The 14,583-nt window shown below is 47.3% G+C and overlaps 1 protein-coding gene across 2 annotated transcripts in view; it reads right to left on the reverse strand.

Moving 5' to 3' along the window:
• PAK2 (p21 (RAC1) activated kinase 2) overlaps nt 1-14,583 on the reverse strand; it is a 44,719-nt gene that overhangs the window by 22,864 nt on the left and 7,272 nt on the right. Inside the window, exons 1-2 of one of the 2 annotated variants that reach the window (XM_084292265.1) lie at nt 6,857-6,933; nt 626-836 (exon numbers count right to left, since the gene is read on the reverse strand). In XM_084292265.1, the coding sequence (XP_084148391.1) occupies nt 626-812 (187 nt within the window). In that variant the 5' untranslated portion in view covers nt 813-836; nt 6,857-6,933. Of the gene's footprint in view, nt 1-625; nt 837-6,856; nt 6,934-14,583 lie in introns of those variants that run through there. The other variant, XM_084292264.1, reaches the window with a different exon arrangement.

Below are 14,583 nucleotides of genomic sequence, written 5' to 3' on the forward strand. Positions count from 1 at the left end.
CAGTGCACTACACGGATCTGACCCCAACGGAAGGGCTTAATTTTTCTCAGTTCTCCTTCACACCCACTGCATCCTCCCACTTCTTCTTCACTACCTTTTTTCTCAAAGGTACCACCTAAATAGTCATCAACACGAAGTAACTTGCAGAACAGCTGGATACTCAGTTTAAACTAGAAATCTGCATTTAGCATAGCAAAAGGCTAAGTAACACGACACGCAGAAACCACAAATGTTTATTAGGTTTGTTTGGAAATGCATTACTCTAAATTGGGCAGCAAACACGAGAGGCAGCAAGCAGAGGTTTTCCTCAATGAGTTAGTTGATTTTTCTTCCTTAGCACTTCATCTGGGCTAGCTGACTTATAGGTATTTTCCAACCTGATTGATTCTATGATTCCATCTTCAAACTGTCAGTGCAAATGGAAAGAATGGCTCACTGAACACACGTACCAACCCTTCAGCATTTCCTCTAATCCCCGACAGGCAGATTTCTTTATTACAGGCAGGCTGTAATGAAGAAATGGCACAGATCTCCCGTGCAGGTTATGGGCTCCAATGTGCAATCGAAGCTTACACAAAGAGTAACGGAACAGAGATAACAACCTTGGAGAACGGAGGCATCTTACCTTTTTCAGTGCCAGAGAATATGGAGATGATCTTATTTCTAGGTTTTCTCTCTTCTGGTACAGAGGGCAGGGGTTTCAAGCTGTGGTTCGCAGACAACTGGTCCTTCCCTCCTGAACTGAAGATAGTGCTGCTCATCCGGACAGGAGGAGCTGGTGGCTTGTCTTCCAGTTCTCCGTTGTCAGACATGGTTCTCAACAGCTAGTGAAAGCACTGAAAGAGAAATTTGTGTTTAAAAATAGGAAAAGAGAATGGAAGACAAATCTAGCATCAATTCTGTTGGCCAACAGGGGAAGGAGGTGTGAATTCAGCTCAGGAGCTTAGCGAGCGCTGCGCTGGTAGACACCAACATTTCTGCCAAAGGAAGCGCTCCCTTCCTCCTTCCCTCTGGCTCCTCACTCCCACGTCTGGACCCGTTTGTCTGGGCCAGCAGCAGCACATGTGGGATGAAGTGACAGCCTTCTCCAGTGCTGAAACCAACCGAGTCAAAAAGAACAGTCAGGGAACGAGCACCAATTCCCTGACCCAGTTCACTATCGGTTCGTGTAAAGATCAGGTACAGGAAAGGGAAAATACGTGTAAGGACACCAGCGCAACTTCTTTTGGGGGTGGGTCTTGCTCAGAGCTTTGTGCTCTGAAATCAAACACCCTTAAAAGCTTCACGTGTCATCCTTCTCGTCACTTTTCTGACAAGGTCTTGGGGAAAGCAGAATAGCCTATGTTTAAAGTCATAATCCAACACATCATCCATACTAATATTAAGAATATCTCTACCCAATTTACATAGCCTGAATGCAGACTATGGAGCTAGAATCTCTTAGACGTACTCCACTTCTGAATAAGGACTCGCATGGCTTTACCACTTTGTGCCATACTCTCTCCATCTGCAATATGAGACTGAGATACACATACACACACACGCTACCACCACAACCCTCTTGAAGTACTAAAAAGAAAAAAAAAAAAAAAAAGGAAAAACACGAGAGATCATGAACAAATAGCTACTAATGCGAAAAACACAGCACAACAAAGCATCTACACAGCACGTTCCGCATTCATGATAATCACTGATTATTCTCTCCTCCCTCCCCATAATATACTGGTGATTTTTCTTGCTGATCACCAAGAAACAGGCAGCCTCTCTGCTGCAAATAGCAGAGACAGACTTACAGAAATCACCTCTTGGTGACAGCTGAATAATAAATAAGCCCTTCGCTATGCCCAAAGGATGAGCCCTCCTCTTGGAACACGAGTGTTGACTCGTGTTCTGCCTCCTGTTTCTCACAACAGTTTGGGAAATGAGTGGCCTGCTGGCATTCAAGAGAGCCAGGCGAGGACAAGCTGCTACCACTGCCCACACCTCATTCTCAGAGGATACACACTGTGCTGCACAACGTCTCTGTGCAACACGCACCTCGCGGGCCCTGGTTTAGCAGAAGGACTGCAAACAGGTGGGCTGCCGTTCCCTGCTAGTTCACTGAGCAGGGGAACGCTGCCAAATCCCTGCTAAGCAAAACAAAGGAGGCTAGCAGCCCAAATTCGAGCAGCACAAGAGCACGCTGTTTTAGGTCGTGAAGCTCAGAAGAGATTAAAATGAATTACCACCATAAACGCCCGTGAAAGCACATCATTTCTGCACAAATACCTTCGGAGGCATAAACAGCACGAATCAAAGCTCTGGCAGCTTAAGTGAGAACCGGCCCTGCGCTGCTTGCCCCATCGACTTCAAGATTGATGGGAAACAGCTGCCAAAGCTGGGCAACATCCACCTAGATGAGTCTGCCTTCGAGCCCTTTTCCTGATGACGGGGTGATAAACAGGCCTGCAACACTCGAACAAGTCAGGAGGGCTGCAGTTGCAGATCAGGCCGTGATTCCCAGCTTTCCAATTCAGCTTACTGATTGCTCTTTCAGATGTTGCAAGTTATCTACAGGATCTTCTCTGTTTTCCAGTACCTACCCTGCAATATGGGAAAAAAGTTAAGAACCCTGGAATTTAACAGCAGGTTTGAGCAGTCCACCCGCAGGGATTTTAATTCCAACCTCCTTCCTAACAATGAACGTTGTTTTCACAAAGCGTGTGTGACCAGTTCGAGATGTACCTTTTTTTTTTGTCGAAGTCACCATGCACAGTGTTCACGAGCCCTGTTTGTTAGAACTGGCTTTTAAGAGTACCTGGGTAGAAGAGTACAGCGGGAGGGTCGGGGGCAGCTGCTACACAGCTCTGAAGTCAGGCCTGCAGTACAGGGGACTGTAACCCATTTTGCCTACATCCATGAAGTCTCAGAAAAGAATAGGATATGGGGTCCTCAGCTAACCAAATGGGAGTAGAAATTTAAGAGAAAACATCTCCCCTTTCAAAGAAATATGACCAGACAGCTAAATACATCAGAGAAGGTAAAGAAGCACATCACAGAACTTTAATACCAAAACAACACACGATGTGAAGAAAGCAAGAACAGCTTTTTGTATTTTTTTTTTTTTAAACCAAACATCATTTCATCTATCCGTGAACTTATCTGTGCTGCTTGATATTAGAAACAGCTGTATGTAAAGGTAGCCAACTAGCTTGGAGAGCCCAGTCAGCTAATTAATAACGCTGTAACATGGGATTAAGGTCGCTAGCTTTACAAAACCTTCGGTACACTTTTACTTACATGCTTTCAAAATAAAATTCTCACTCTAGCAAAGAACCTGATTTTTCCATGATACACAGCACAGATCAGCTCTTTGCATATTCGCTGTTACAGGATCTGGATCTGACGAAAACTATTCCTTAGCTCTCTGCGTGTTCAAGGGAAGAAGCCACTAAGCAACAGGATGGAAGCAAGCGTCCCCAAATCCATCTATTCCACAAGAAAATCAGGCACTTCAGAAAACTGGCATAACAGCACCTGTGCAGAACCCTCAGGTCCGCATCCATCACTTGCAGATAAACAAAATCCTTCAAGCTCATTAAATCTTTGGTTTAGTAAAAGCTCAACTTCTGGAAAATCCTCAGAAATAACAAGAAGAATTATAATTTCTGGGCAATTGTTTCAAAGGCTGTTGTTAAAACAAAATGCTAGGTCCAAAACTCTTTTGCACAAAGGTCTGCTTCAACACAGAGAAGCTTTAAGTTCATAGTTTAAGGAATGACAGCTCCACTCACAACAGATCACAAAACAAGAGTCAGATCCTTTGGTCATCACTGGAAGCGAGAAAACAAAACAAAAATGTCATCTTGTTTGGGTTCAAATCCAAAGAGCTAACCTCTTTCCAACAGCTGAATGGAGAAGAAAGGAGCAGCTCCCCCCTCCTTTATCCTTACCCTGCCTTCATTATGCAGGGAAAGTCTCCACAGTGCCAGGAAGTACTTTTGAAATTGCTGCAGAGGTTTGGCTTTGTGTGCCGTGACTGCAGGAGGAAAGAAAGACAGACATAAAACAAAAAAGAGGAGTGCAAGTACATCCTGAGGCTCCTCTTCTGCTCCTTCACTCCCCTGAAGAGGAAAAGGCACCTGTCTCATTCAGCACCAGCTCGATGCAATCACTTCTTGCCCCAGCACCGAACACGTGGCCACCCTGCTGAATCATCGCTTGCGCAGGGAATTGCAAGGCCCGAGGAAATTTCATTTTTTTCTAGCAAAGAGCCTGTACACTGACAAAAGGGATGTCAGGTTTTTTTAAACCTTGCTTGAAAGACATTTACTAAATCGGCTTGACTAGGTTTGTGTAGCCTCGGAGGAGTATGCTGCACCTGGCAGAAAGACAGCAGAAGAAGCAGATGGAGAAGGATGGAATCAGTGGCAACGGATTTGTCAGTGAAAATAATGCCAGGAATAACAATGGATTCACGAGCTCCCCGCGGTTACTGGTGGCACTGCTTTTAACTGCAAGAACTAGAAAGCAGTGGAATGGACCACAGCAGCAAGCAGCGAAGCTGCAAACGGTACTTAATTGCAGATTTCAGACAGATTCATTCCCACCACAGAATGGTGCTGCAACCCAGGACATTCACACACAAAAAAAAAAAAAAAGACACAAAAAGAGCTAAAAACTTTCCTCCCAACAGCTCTGCTACTCGCTCTGCAGAACATAATCACAGGGGCCAGAGCTGGCGACCACAAGGCTCTGATTCTCAGTTCTTATCTCTTGTACATGACGCTACGAACTGAAGAAGCTGAAAAGCAAAAGGGCTCTCCGTCCTGCTGGACAGGCAGCAGCAATTGGGGTCTGCAAGGTGCTGAACCAGTCTCATGAGCAGCGGGAGACCTGAAGCCAGGCTCCTCAGAAGCGCAACCCTTCCCCTCCCACCTCTGAAGGAAGAAAAGTGTAGGGAAGCTGCTTGTGTAGCTTCAGCCATCCTCTTCCTCCCTCCCAGCCCAGAAGAGCCCTGCAGTAACCGAGCAGCACGTGCATTCGCAGTTTCATTTTTACAGCCATGTCCCAGGAGCCAGTTCTGCTGCTCGCTGGCTTTCTTCCTTTTGGGGAAGAAAGGGGCCCGATAACCCTCGGTGTACCCAGGCCACAAAAGAGAGGCAGCAGTTCCCGTTGCTGGTGGGAAAACACCCAGAAACGTAACCCTGCCAGTGAGTAAAAGCTGGAAAGCAAAGCGAGACTCGGGCAGCGTTTGCAGAAAGCTGATAAACACACGCTGCTGCGGTGCCTTCATCTGAATGCTCTGGCGTTGACTCGGGGGGGGGGGGTGGATTTGCATTTGCTTTCCCCCAACTCCCCCTTGTGAGAGCATGACGCGGGGCTGCTTCCTGGAGAACTTCCTAAGCACGGCTCTTGCGGCAGCCCTGGCTCTCCCAGCCTCCCTCGTGACCGGCCCCAAGGCCGCCACGCACTCACTGCCTTGCAGCTGAAGCGCAGCCCTCGCCCGGCGGCCGGCTCCACCACGGAGGCCCCTCTCTGCCCCAGCGCCGCTCTTTGGCTCCTCCGTCTTCTAAAAAAGGACGAGCCTTTCTTCCTCTCTGACTTGTCTGCTGAATGACCAAAGGGAAATAAAACGAGATTAAAGGTGTTTTCCTGTCTGCTACAGCGCGCGGCCCCGATTTCCCTGCAGCACCTGTGCTCAAAGCAGATCGAGCGTGCAAGGCGCGGTGCAGGTGTGCACGCCCTGAGCAGGGCCAGCTGTATTAGGATCTAGGATCTGATGCAAAAGTGAACTAGGCTGCTGCTTGGAAAAGATGATATCAAGCTCAGAGCTGTCTGATAACACGCACATAACTTCCCCCTCCTGCCACGACAGCGCTGCTTTAGGCTGCCCCTCTCGCAGCTCTCCAGAGCCCAAATGAAACCCAGCCCACTGCACACAGCCTGACAGGAGGCTCCCGGAGCAGGAACTCAACTCACCTCTGTTTAGCACAGGTAAAAATGACTCAACTTATTTACTACCAGCAACAAAACGCTGAAGGAGCAACACAAAGGTCAAATGTTAAGCCTTTTTTGCAGGGCCACCCAAAAAACAGAAGTAACCGATTTCAGGGCAGCGTTGCATTAAGAAACGTAACCGCTCTGCTTTTGAAAGCAGGGCCCTCCACGCAGCTCGGCAGCTGCAGGACCTTTTCGTGACCGCTGCCACCTGAGCAGCCACCAGAAGCACGGGACGCTTGGGCCATGGGGACAGCCAGCGGGCACCGCGCTCGAGAGCAACGCAGCGGAGCCACGGGCTGCCCCGAGGGGAGCAGCAGGAGAAAAGCAAGCAGAGGAAGGGTGAAAAAAGCCCTGCCCCTACACGTGTTTCCCTGGCCCTGCTCTAGCAGAGGGCGCAAGGTTTGAGAGGAGCGAGTTACCCTCGCAGCAAGCCGCGCGGCGGCAGCTGTCAGCGCTGCCTTCCTGTAGAGCCTTATAGGGTGCTGCTGGCAACGGCTGTCACGCACAAAGGGCAGCATCCGGGACGGCCAGGTCCAGGGCAGAGGAAAACAGCAAAATAGATGGCTTGCGAACAGGTCTCCAAGGCAGAGGATGTTGGGTGAAAAAAGGCAGAGCGACTGAAAAAAGGAAAAGCTTGCTTGCGACTCCAAGAAAACACTGGTGTAACACAGCAGATTTGTGTCATATTCTGCTCGTGGTTTCTATCACATAAATCCTCACTGAAAATCTTCACTCCCAGTGCACTGACCCCAGCTGCTAACTTATCTTCAGGCTCCCCAACACCACCACTGCTGAAAAACAACAACAATAACAAAAAAAAAAAGGCAAGATGAGCCTGGACACTTCTTTATTCCAGCAAAGAGGGAAAACAGACCTTTCCAAAACACAGCCATACACATCGTGCGGTTCTTCGATGGACTTTGGAGGGCTGCTCCCTTCATCAGATGCTCAATTTTTCTCAGGCCAAGTAGATTCTGGAGCACAAAAGCAGAATGAAACGTCTGTATGTATTTTTCTAACACCCTCCCACACTTTTTTTTTTTTTTAAAGGCTCCTGTTGAGCAATAGATTTCCTGTGATTAGCTCACATAGTACTGATTATAGCTCACTTCCTCCCAGGGATTAGCTGAAAGCAGCTTTCTGACAAGTTTTTCTTCAGACGGTGCTACCTAGCCACAGCTCACTTCCTGCCCCATCAGTTCAGCGGCTCATCCATTTGAAACAATTTCACCGCTGCAGAAAAAATCCACCGAAGCAGCAGATCTCAGAGCGTCTCCTCCACAAAAAGCAAAACAAAGCTCTCCGGGTGCTTTGCTTTCCAACCGAAAGCATTTGGTTCCATGGGATTTGTTCTACCTGAGCCAAAAAAGGAGTTTTCTAAAGTAACAGAAGACAACGATCAGAGGCTGAAAATACTTCTCTCTTTATTTCAACTCAGAGAAGCTGTGTTAAAAAAAAAAAAAAAAAAAAGTGGCAGACAAAGAATTACTTTCTTGCAGACCTGGCAAACGCAGCCTCGGATCTTCTGCCTGCCAAGAGGACTTGTGCAAAGGCAAAACCAAGAGTAAAACCTTGATGATGGCCAGCGGCGTGATCCGTCCCACCTCTGCTGAGGAGGAACACGTGCAGATGCTGTAGCACAACTCGCAGCTCTCGAGCCTTGCGCCCCTGCAGAGGCAGGCACCAGCCTCCACGGGACGTGCAGGAACAGCCCTTTTCCCTTCAGGGGTCTCGGATAAAATAAGTGTTCGGTCTGTGCCAAACCACGGGCCCATGAAAGCTAACGGTTATTGTTATTTAACTTTCCTTTACGGGGAGGGAAGAGGAAACTAGACTAATCTGAAATATTCCAGCCAAGCAGAGACTCTAATTTATGAGTGTAAGCAAGCAGGGTACCCCTTCAAATGATGGGACTGAGAAAATAGCTTAAAAAAATAAAAATCTGAGCATGCCAGGTGTTAATAATTCTTTACTCGGACTGCTACAAGGACACACGCTACCCAATCTGACTGCTCGGCAAGGCCTGATAGTGGCAATGAATTGCCAGCATCGTTTTTGCAAAATTAACCGCCACGAGCACCGGTTTGCCTGCTTCAACCACCAAGGAGGCAACCACGAACCGTACCAGCAGGTCCTGCCTTGCCAACTTCCCTGTACTGCTACATGGGACAGAGGCAACGCAACCCTCCCGTGCCACTGATAGCACCAGAGAACGTCAGCCTCCTGCAAAATCACATGAGGTGACACCCATGAGAACACAGCCGGCTAAATCCTTGCTGTTTTATCTTCTTCATACTCTTCAATTTCCCTCCGATTTCTGCAGAATCACTCAAATATAGAAGGGAAAACGCAGCACGGGGGAAACAGCTGGCACGAAACTGCCAAGAGTAGTTGGGGGGGGGAAAAAAGGATGATCGAACAGAAGCAACAAAAGCAGAAGAACAGGAAACTATCTTTTGTGAATGAGGAACAATCAGTCATCTCCAAAAGCACAAAGAGATACTTACTGTGGACCAAGCTGCAGAAGACAAATATCCTGTTACTGGAGTAGTTGAAAGAGTCACTGAGCTCTTTCTAAAGAAGAATTTTCATCTAACCCTTTGCCAAAGTACCTCACAACCCAAAGCAATTCAACTATTTACTCCTTAAGGAACTCTGCAGATGTGCAAAGCCTTGCACTGAAAATGTGCTCAGGTATCATTCTGAAATAAAAACAGGTCCCAGCCCTCCGATGAGCGAGCAGTGGCAGACATCCTGGCCTCCAAACGGCCCTCTTACAGCCAGCGCTTCTCCCCACGCAGAGCTTACAGCCAGGCCATCTCCGCCCCTCGGCGCAGGCACAATAAAGTGCAACTTTTCGTGGAGTCACTAATAAAGATAAGCAAAAACACCGCCGAGATTCTGGCAGCCTCCCAAACTGACAGGCCAGGCTCACGACGTCCGCCTATCGAGCCGAAGACACGGGGCGATAAGCAGAAGCCTCGGGAAGGAGAAATGTTTCCTCCCAGGGTTTCACTTTCTCCATTTTCGAGCTGGGCAGAAGGATCGTTGCAGAATTATCAGCTACGATTTGCGATGGAAAATGGTATCAATGGGGAAAAGTCAAAAGAGGCACCAATTAGAGACAGGATGTGCAAGAGTAAGAGTCCATCGGTGCACGGAAAATTTAAGCAAATGAGTGATGCTTCATTTCACAGCATGCTGCAGCCATCTGCAAGCCTTGTGATGTGTCTCGGCCTTCTCCCTTTAAGTCACGAGTGGCAATCGACTCCCACCTGAATTCTCATTTCTGCTTCATAAAATAAACACGGCACTATTGAGCTGTGGAGGCAGATTTCACCGCAAAACAACTTAGAAACTGCTTCTCTGCTTTCTTGCCTCTGAACTCTCGACACAGCTCAAACGCCACAGATGACAGGACCAGAGGGGCCTCCGAGGCAGCTGCTGAGTTGCTTCTGTTCCCCATTTCCCCCAAGCCCCGCAGGGAAACTCACAAGGTGAGGCTACAACACCATCACTGCCAGCGGAGAAGAGAACCGAGGCAGGTTTGCAGGTACCCACATCCACCCTACACGCAAAGCAGCCCTCGCAGGCCTGCAGGGCACGGAGGAGGAGGAGCGACTGAAGCAAGAAGGCTGGATTTCGGCGCCCTGCCGCGGGGCTGGGGAGCTGCCGCCTACCAGCTGAACTGAGGCCACGCTTCATTTTATACAGCCCACAGCCACGCTCTGCCTTCAACGAAGCATTGTGCAACGCTGCATAATGATAAGATGAGCTCAAAGGTGTTTGAAAAGCCTCTTCAGCCCTCAACGAGGAAATTACTTACCCCTGCTCTACCAACTTGCGAACCTGAGTCAACTGAAGACAGAAAAGACAGCCTGCAGCGCACAGCACATGCAAATCCAGGACTCGAGTTGTTTGTGCTTACTCACATTTCTTTAACTAGAAGACTCTTCTGAGCCTTTATTTTCACGAGCTGAGATCTTCTGAAGATCAAAGGAGAACAGGGAAAAAGGCAAGTAGGGAAAGTTTACAAGGAAAAAAAATTGGAGGCTGTACCTCATTCTTGAAACTCTCTTAATTAAACCCGGCATTTACAGGCAGGGAGGGATCACACATTCCAGAGCAAAAGTTATTTGAATAAAGGGTAGGCTACCTGCAGGAGGCACCTACACATCTCCAACAGCACGCACAGCTGCTGTAACCCAGACACTCACCCCTCACAGCATCGCTGACACCTCCCTAAAAGTGACAGGCTACTGGTGCAGTGTAGAGTGCCAGGAACTCTGGGAGCAAGCAGAATGGTTTTTAACCTCCCAAATCCAGGACGATGGTTTACAAGACCACAGCCCGCCCATACAAACTGGAGGCCCAGGACGAAGCGGAAGGGGGCAGGAAACGCAGCGTGTATCAGCAAGGCGAGGAAGGGAAAAAGATCCGGCCTTCAGGGATCCATCACTTTCCCACCACACCAACAGAGCTGTCAAGGGGAAAAGAAATCAGGGAAAAAGATGAAGGGAAGAGAGAAGTAGCTCCCTGCACAAGTGAAGAATGGAGCTTTTGTTTCACTCTAGTGGTTGGCCAAGGCTTGCTTTAACTGCAGTTCCCAATAGCAAGAAACCCCCAGGACACCAGCCTGGAGACTCCGGTGGTGTGGAGCGGGGCTGGCTCAGATGCTGCTCACGCTCCGAGCACGTCCCGCAGCACAGAGGGGTCTGATGACTCCTTCAGCGGCTGAATTCCTACAGGAGAAGCATTCCCTGAAGCATCTGCAATTCCCTGTGCGCTGGGGAAGTTCACTCACCACCAGCTGGGCACGCCGTTAGCAGCACCGAGCTCTGAGCCCTCGCAGCAACGCAGCTCCTAGAGCTGACCGCTGCCAGAAGGAGCCGCAGGCTCCAAGGAGCGCCGGCACAGCCAGCCCGCAGCGAGCACCGCGGCCACCAGCGCTCTCGCCGCCGGTGATACCCAGACAGAGATCTCAAGGCAGCAAGCGAGGCTGTGAGTTTAGCAGAAAAAAATCCGTGTCAAGGCAAAACATTCGGGAAGGGTCACCCCAACCTTCCTCCAGCGGCAGCGGCTCAGGACTGCAGGATGGCAGCAGTAAAACCCCCCAGACTTCGGCTACAAAACCTCACTAGCACTATTTCCACCCACGGTTAGCTTGCTGTGCCTTTCGAGCTTGTCCCATTAAGGAAGAACTTCACTACATTTCTGCAGTGTAAAGTTTCACAAGTTTTATATGAGTGATTAGCAGATTTATCCTACTACGTTTAAGCTTACTAGCAGAAGCAAAGGTTATCTAGATGGGGAAAACAAGAAATCCTGCAGTCACTGGCCCAACATCATGGCCCACCCTTCCCCGTTAATTCAAACGGCAATAGATAGGACAAAAAGCACAAGGTGTAGCTGTCACATCTCAAATCAACATGGACTTCAAAGCTCTCCATGCACACAGCTCTTCCCATCTGTAATTTTGCGTTCAGAGTAGCAGTGAACTGTTACCACCTAAAACACAGGAAAGGAGCTGATCAAACTGGCCCTGTAAATTGCCCACCTGCCTTCACACCCCAGGACTCACTTTGCAACCCTTGCTGGATTTGCCTTGCATGCCCTGATACATTTTCTGGCTTGTAGCTACTTTTAAGAACACCCACTTACACAAGTGTCACCTTATTCCACGGTTAAATGCAGCAAATCCCTAAAATTTAGGCAAATATTCTGGTGTGTGTTTCAGGGAGCCAAGGCACTCATTTTAAACCTGGAAAGAACATCATGTTCAGCAATTTACACTCCAAAAATGGATATCAGAAAGGAGTCTTTTTTTTTTTTTTTTTTTTAATTTTCTAACTTCTGTGTTTATTGCTGCTAGATAGGCATCTTTCAGCTCACAATCAAACATAATAAAAATGTAAGTATATATGTATGGAAATCATAGAATCACAGAATACCCAAGTTGGAAGGGACCCGTAAGGATCATCGAGTCCAACTCCTGATACGCATTCGATGACTTAAATACCAATCGTGCGCAGTCCAACAAATTTTCAGTGTGTTGTAACAACTTTTTTTTTTTTTTTTTTTTTTTTTTTTGCATTAGCACTCTTCTTAGACATTTCCACTTTCTCCCTGTTCTTCTGGTGGAGCACTAGACACGCATTATCTCTAACCATCTCCAGCTGTTCCTATAGGATGCTGCAGCACCAAAACCATAAAAATAGATTTGACAGCTCAAGAATGAAACATTTTTTAGAAATAAAAGTACAAAGTGAGGAACACGGTCACCGACTGAATAGACAAAATACTGTGCAAGCTGCAGTTAAACAGGATAACCAGCATGCTGTGAAAGTAGGAGAGCTTCCAAGGGAAGCTGCCAAGTTAAAATAATATTGAAACAGTTGACAGAATATTGAACTTAGGAAGCTGCAAAGGCCTTTGAAAAACTGCTCCTATTGATGTCACTGTACTAATTACGACAAGAATTTAACACGGAAGCGTAGCTGGGCAAGGAAGCTCAGTGCTGTGCAGCAAACTCGTAAGGGCTTTGAGATTGTTTTTTGTTTGGTTGTTTTTGTGTTGTTTTTTTTTTTCCTCTGAAGGCAGAGGGAGAAAAATAAATTTGAACAAACAAAAGATGTTTAGAGAAAAACTCATCAGATGCTCAAGAACCAACAAATCCTTATCTGTCTCTCAGAGCTAGTAGCCTGTTTTAAAAGGGGCTTGAAAAGATAATAGCCAAAGGCAGGCAAATGATAGAAACCAATGTCAGGCCAACTCGCCTTAAAAAAATAAATGAAAGGGCAGCACTTGGGTAAGGTTAAAATGAAGTAGCCCTACCAGCTCTGTATACTGGAACTGTACACCTGCTCAGTAAGGAAGGAATGAACCTCTTACGAGCAGAATGATAAAGTTTCACCAAAATGTTAACAGAGCCGGAGTAAAGCTTCTGAAAATGCCTTTTTGAGAGGCTCGGGGATTTATGTACGAGAAGGATCCAGTTCTCAGCTCTCATTTTGCCTCATTAGCTCGGCTCCAGCGACAGCTGGACAGTTGCAATGCAGCTGAAGATGTTCGTGAGGATGAGACTGAACTCGCATAGAACAGACTTGGAACACTAATAACCAACAGCTACAAAACACAGAACTTCATCCACGAAACAGAAGCATCCTTCCATACACACACACCATCCCAATTAAAGAAATTAACGCCATTTACTCCAATAGAAATAAGAGAAGTCAGGGCACCAGGCGACACACCCACGGCCTGACCCAGCACCGCACCTCTGTGCCTTCCAAACCCTGCCTCTGATTTTCATGTGTAACACTACGAGATGCCACTACTCAGTCTGAACACAGGAACCAGGGCACGAAATATTTCTTCTGCGACGAGTCAGCACAGAAGGCTAACAAATCTGCAACTATAAAAGTTCAAACACATTTTTAAATACAGTTTTTATTTTTCTGAAGTCTCCTCTTATAGAATGTATGGTAACCACGAAAAAAAAAAGTCAGTCCTAATATAATACCTCTAGAAATGATCAACTTCCCAAAGGCTTGTCACCTAAGGGAAAATTTTCTCAGGTCCTTTCAATGCTGTTAAGAAAACAGGAAGCGACCTTCAGCAAGCAATTGCTAAAGAGTAAAGCAGAGATAAAGATCTCTATTAAACTCGTTAGTAAAGAGAAAGCCCACAAGGCATCAGTCCGAGCAGTCACTTGCCACCAGTCTGTCACCACACTGGTCACTGGAAAATGCACCTTGGCCCCTGCCCCGCAGGTTTGCACGCCTGCTGATGCCTGCACCTGGTTAAATAAAACAACACGGACAAGAGAAAGGGACAACCAAAACCCCCGGTTTTGAGGATTACTGGCAAGGTACTGCCAAAAGGACAACCTTAGGGGTTACAAAGAGAAAGCCATTTCAGCAGCATAGGAAACAGTCGCTCCCGTTAATCTGAGCAAGATGCAACAAGAGTTGCACCTACTTTCAGTCTTGGGCAAGACCCTTGAAACAAAACGCCTTCTCCAGTTAACACACCGCTTTTAATTTAGAAAGTTAGCATCTTACTTTGGCCTGCTGGCTTTGGGAGTGATAAAGTAAAGCCCAGCCACTGTCAGTCCTTTTGCCAAGTAAGCCCTGGTAGCAAAGCACTGCCCCAGACCTCCTCCCAAAGATCTTCCCTTCCAGGGCAGAATGAATCTCCCACCAAGGCGCGCTTAGTCTGACAAGGCAAAAGTCGATGTCAGGAAAACATCCGACAATTATTGCTTAGCAGTAACGAGGGAATGAGGAAAAATCATTTAAATCCGCTAGTTAATGCAAATGTTGTGCTGCTGGAGTACCAAACTCATCAGAAGCATGAATTAAAATATATTAAAAGTTCATTTCATGTTGATATTTTCACTTATCCTTTATTCTTTTAGTTTATTGCCACCTTTCTTACCTTTTTTCCTTGAAAGACACTAAAATTTCACTACACTGGCTGCTCCAAGCTCTAGCAATATTGCTGTGATGTGCTTTCCCAGATGTCTTAACTCCTTCCACTTGGGTAATGCTCAGCTCTGTTTGACCCCAGCAGAGGCACATCCACCTCTGCTGCAGGGAG

This window comes from Netta rufina, assembly GCF_964035555.1.
Source record: "Netta rufina genome assembly, chromosome: 9".
NCBI lineage: Eukaryota > Metazoa > Chordata > Aves > Anseriformes > Anatidae > Netta > Netta rufina.